General features: G+C 37.4%; 1 protein-coding gene across 1 annotated transcript in view; it reads left to right on the top strand.

Moving 5' to 3' along the window:
• The window catches only part of LOC106811221 (threonine--tRNA ligase, cytoplasmic-like), a gene marked incomplete in the record, with an annotated part of 12,063 nt that overhangs the window by 1,982 nt on the left and 4,775 nt on the right, over positions 1 to 5,306 (top strand). Inside the window, 8 exon segments of the mRNA XM_014814777.1 lie at positions 588 to 641; positions 1,811 to 1,992; positions 2,280 to 2,395; positions 2,709 to 2,838; positions 3,007 to 3,124; positions 3,488 to 3,631; positions 4,085 to 4,231; positions 4,533 to 4,658. Coding sequence (XP_014670263.1) covers positions 588 to 641; positions 1,811 to 1,992; positions 2,280 to 2,395; positions 2,709 to 2,838; positions 3,007 to 3,124; positions 3,488 to 3,631; positions 4,085 to 4,231; positions 4,533 to 4,658 — 1,017 coding nt within the window.

Here is a 5,306-nt window from a genome sequence, read left to right as displayed (position 1 = left end):
TACTACTACTACTACTACTCCGTACTAGTAGTAGTATGGTTTATTGCCATATATTGATTATTATGTTAATTTTTGGGAGCAGTTAGGTACTCTTCCTCGATTCTCTGCTTGACTCTGATTAGACAATTTATTATTATCATTCATACTGCGGCATCGAATTATATGGACATTGTTACACATGTAATATATGCCCAACCTTTTATTAACGGGTAACGGTAATAGTCTGTTCTTTTATACTCTGATCATGATCTGATGATGTAGCTTGTGTTGATGGCTGTGCTCAGATAGGTACTGTGAGCTGCTGTTTGGCACGTGTGCAGCCTTTAACCAACCAACTGATTATATATTAATATTAGATGAAGGTAGTTAGTACAAAATATACAATAATGTAACCAAACAATAGTAGTGGGTGGTAATATTTCCTTACTCTTGTTGGGTTGCATTATTGTATCTAGAAAGTAGTATGTAAGGAATTGAGTAGTTTTCACAAATAATATCAATTATATATCAGCAATAATAATGTTTTGGTCTTTTATTTGCATTACACATGTTGAGATCAGCTGGTTAATGCTTGCACATATTTGCAGAGTATGCATCAGAAGAAACAAAAAGAGAAACCAGTTAGTGCCGGGGCAAAAGAAGTAAGTTTACGTCTAGTAATAGTGCATCTGTTACACAGTTGCCATTATTTTAGATTATGGGTTATATTATTTATTTTTTTTATTTTTTTATTTATTTAGGCAATTATCCATCATATACAATACATAGCATATTTTTACAATAAAATTCTGAATTTATAAAATTGGATAACTACCGAGGATATATACACACATAATATTAGACAACATTAATTGATGGAATAGTTGCTGCCATAAGAATATGGTGTAGTGATACGAGTATAACTAGCAATACGTCACTGATAAAAATCTACAACGTTCCTCACATGAGTTTCAGTAGGATGGTAACATAACATGTAGTTGTATATATGCCAATAATATAACTGCTGATAACGCTGTCACCCTAGCTGATTGTGGTTGGGCTGGCAATCTTTGTCTGATTTTATACCTGATTGCTAGAGGTATATAAATATAGTTATTGTTAGTAGTATATATATTGACATTATTATTATATCAAAATAAATGTCTTGCAACAGATTCAAATGTTTAAACCTATGTTGTCGAGGGAAGTACTAGGTTGAAACAAGCATCAAGAAATTCTTAGGTAGGGAGTCTAGGGACTCGATCTATTGTTCTTATGCCTAGGTAAATATCTGTTTTTCTTGGTCTTTCCTTAACTTTTCTTCTGCTGCTAGCTGGTCTATTACTTTACCTTGCTCCTTATGAACTGACTGAAGTTTCATACACAGTTTTCATATCCTCCTGGCCCTCGGGAGGGGTGGGGGTGAGATATCAGAGTCAATCTAGACCGGTTTTTCCTGCAGACCTATGGTAACCTCCCCCCACCCCCACTCCCGATGTTAATCTGTATTTTCACCTTTTCCCACGAGTATGATGAAACGATAATCTCGGGTACAGCCATTAAAAATAGGGCGATGAACCCTGTTGCAATGCACAAACCTTTGCACATATGTATGTATTGACACTTTGCTCTAATTGAATCCTACATTTTATGATGGAGCTAGTGCATGAATAGTCAGTCAGATGATCATGTGATCAATTTCTGCACTTCAGACTAGAGTTACCCTTCCATCCATTTGAATATTTTTAGATTATTTTTAGAAATGCTCGTAAATATTGGGAAATCGCCTGATTGAGGCACGATTATTACGCATTAATGCCGTTTGTTTCAGATGAGCCCATGGCCAGACTACATTAACGAGCGAATAAAACTTTGGGATCGCTTGAAAGCAGAGTACGAAGAATCTGTGGCAGCTAAAGTTCCTGAGGCTGTTCAGGTAACGCTGCCTGATGGCAAGGTTGTGGAAGCGCAGTCATGGCGTACAACTCCCTATGAGGTGGCTAGTGGAATAAGGTAAAGTAGACATACCGAAATCTGTTTTTTACATCTTTAAATTGATATAATTGGTTATATAGATTTTATGTAAAGTTTGGAGGTTCTATCTCCAGATCATTTTGAAAAGCATTCCACATCTTTAAATTGATATAAGTGGCATGTATAGGTTTTATGCAAAATTTGGAGATTTCATCTTTACATGATTTTAGAAAGCCTTCTAAAGACCAATCACTCACAGACATTTATATATTTTGCTATGTCCTCAGTACAACTGTAGCTTAATCATCTGAATTGACAAATTGCAGCAAAGGCCTTGCTGATGCAACTGTCATAGCCAAAGTCAATGGAACATTGTGGGACTTGGACCGGCCTCTGGAAGGAAACTGCTCGCTTGAGCTCTTAAAGTTTGAAGATGATGAAGGTGAGAGGATGATAATAAAATCACTGCTCAATTTCTGCAGCAACTCCTGATATTGAATCGGTAACTTTCCTCATTGCTGCCTTACAGCTCGTTTCACATCGGCAGTACCAAGTGAATTTGTGGATATATGTTAAATAAAAGTGTAGATCGAGCATGATCATTACGTGCATGCGTGGGTATGTCAGTCTATGTCACGATATTCGTTGTTGTCGTATGAGGCTCGGCTAGGTTTATGATGGTATTCACCGGTTCGTGATCGTACACGTATCTCGTATGTGCATGTGTGCTTATTTTATATTTTTTTTCATTACAGCAAAGCAAGTGTTCTGGCATTCCAGCGCCCACATGTTAGGTGAAGCGATGGAGAGAGTGTATGGTGGGTGTCTGTGCTATGGACCGCCACTTGAAAATGGCTTCTATTATGACATGTTCATGGATGATAGGTTTGTTTTTATCATCAATAATTATAGCTAATGATCAAATCAGGCCATAACTTCATCAATGGTTTCGTAATGTTACGTACTATATTTGTTTTGCAGAGTTGGTATATGTGTTATCTAGGGGTGCTGGTGAACCTCTATTGAAATTGATTGGAATTGTTTATTTTGTAGGAGCGTATCAAGTGACGATTTCAAAGGGTTAGAATCAGTTGTGAAAAATGTTGTTAAAGAGAAACAGCAGTTTGAGAGATTGGAAATCAAGAAGGAAGATTTGCTAGAGATGTTTAAGGTATAGAATGAGAGAGATTTTATTTTATTATATATAATATAGCATAATTTATACAATTTACATAAATATACAATAGTGTAAATGAAAGGCTCATACTTACAGCGTAAGATGTATTTGGTATTTTTGAGGGCATTAAAAATTCTTCTTTGCTGCTCAAACACGTACAAGCAGGATTTAGTGTCTGTCTGAAATCATGTGCTTCCTTTCATCTAGTGTAGTGTATGTCTACGTCTTCCATCTCTCATTGTGAAAATTGCATAACGATTGTCAAGAAAACAGTCACTGATACGTGCCTTACTCAGGCCATGCCAAGATGCACAATGTGATCACGAGTCGTCTCTCTCTCTCTCTCTCTTGTTTCAGTATAATCCCTTCAAGATGAGGATATTGGATGAGAAGGTGAACACGCCCACGACGACCGCATATAGGTGCGGGCCGCTCATCGACCTTTGTCTTGGCCCTCACGTGCGCCACACGGGCAAGGTGAAGGCATTCGCTGTCACCAAGGTAGGTACGTCTTCGTGCGTGCGTGCGTGCATGCGTGAGGTGAAGCTATCACGTTGGATTTTTTTCCAAAGTATTTTGTTTGTATTGTGGACTTCGTGGCGTATTTTTGCCACTAATCCAGAGTTTGGTGACATTCTCTTATTGGACAAATAGATGGGTATAAATCACGAGGTTTTTCAAGTTGATATATACTTTACTTACTTCTCCGCTTGGTTCCCCCGATGGGACACAAGGTCGTACGAATAGTTATCCCTCCAGCGGGATCTGTCCTGGGCAGCCTGCAGCACCTGTCCCCACATTGTTATATACCCACCTATAATTGTGTTTTGTATCAATCCTATTTTCTCTACCTTCCCTACTGTTTCGTTTTCTAATGTTATAAGCCAAGATTGCCAAGCTAGTGATGTCACCTGTCAGCATCTACATTAACATATGCTCTTGTGTTTTCTCTAGAACTCGTCCACCTACTGGGAAGGCAAGGCAGAGGCAGAGTCATTGCAGCGTATCTATGGCATTTCCTTTCCTGATACGAAGCAGTTGAAAGAATGGCACAAGTTTCAGGAAGAGGCAGCAAAGCGAGATCACAGAAAGATTGCCAGAGTGAGTACAAAAGGCAAATGCACAGGATGAAATATTATATTTACTATATTTCAATCGATAAACTTCTAATTGTAACTTATACCGGAACTTGTTTAACTAATATGTTTCCTCTAAAATGTAATTAATAAGTGTAAATAAAGTAATTTGAATTGAAGTAATCTATTTCGGTGAGTCGTGACAAGAGAATATGCACTAGTAGTGAGCCAATGTAAGTTTCTCCTCGAAGACTCTGAATCGCACTTGCGCGCATCGCTTCACCGCGAAAAACCTCTCATCGTTGTTTACGTGTTTACGCGTTCAGGAGCAGGAGTTGTTCTTCTTCCACGAGTTGAGTCCCGGCTCGTGTTTCTTCATGCCCCGCGGCGCACACATCTACAACACCCTCGTCAGCTTCATCAAAGACGAGTACTGGGCACGTGGCTTCCAGGTAACGAGGGAGACTATCGGCATAACCTTTGACCTGTGCAATACTCTCGCAATTGCTGTGCTATCGAGATTGCTGACGACTGTTGCGTCAGTATTGCAGTGGTATTGCCGAATACTTAAATTCGTAACTTGATATGTGGGTACGACTATAAAAAGAAGTTATTTCTTAATAGTGTTACGCCGTAAACATAAAGAAAGTCAAAACACAAATGTTATTGTGTTATTATATTTTGTTTTATTGACCATAAAATTTAATTATATTTATATTTATATTTAAAAAATATCGGTAACAAAATTAACATTTTGCATTTTTAATTGCAAACGATCATCATTAAGTGTGTTCATCAGCTAAATAGATACTATTAAAACTGTCAATAATAATAGTTCACAGCTTCATCAGCGATTGCTATCAATATTCTAAAATTTATCATCAGTGTCTTGGTATTGGACGTCCACTATTGAAATATGTCGATAGTTTGTTACATAGTCGTTAGATAGTTACATTGTTATATAGTTTGTTACATAGTTGGTACACTGTTACATTGTTATATAGTTTGTTACATAGTCGTTAGATAGTTACATTGTTATATAGTTTGTTACATAGTCGTTAGATAGTTACATTGTTATATAGTTTGTTACATAGTCGTTA

The sequence above is a fragment of the Priapulus caudatus genome, unplaced genomic scaffold (genome assembly GCF_000485595.1).
Source record: "Priapulus caudatus unplaced genomic scaffold, Priapulus_caudatus-5.0.1 Scaffold516, whole genome shotgun sequence".
In the NCBI taxonomy this organism is placed as follows: domain Eukaryota; kingdom Metazoa; phylum Priapulida; class Priapulimorpha; order Priapulimorphida; family Priapulidae; genus Priapulus; species Priapulus caudatus.
Note: the sequence above shows the minus strand (reverse complement) of the source record. Positions and strands in the feature narration are given on the sequence as shown.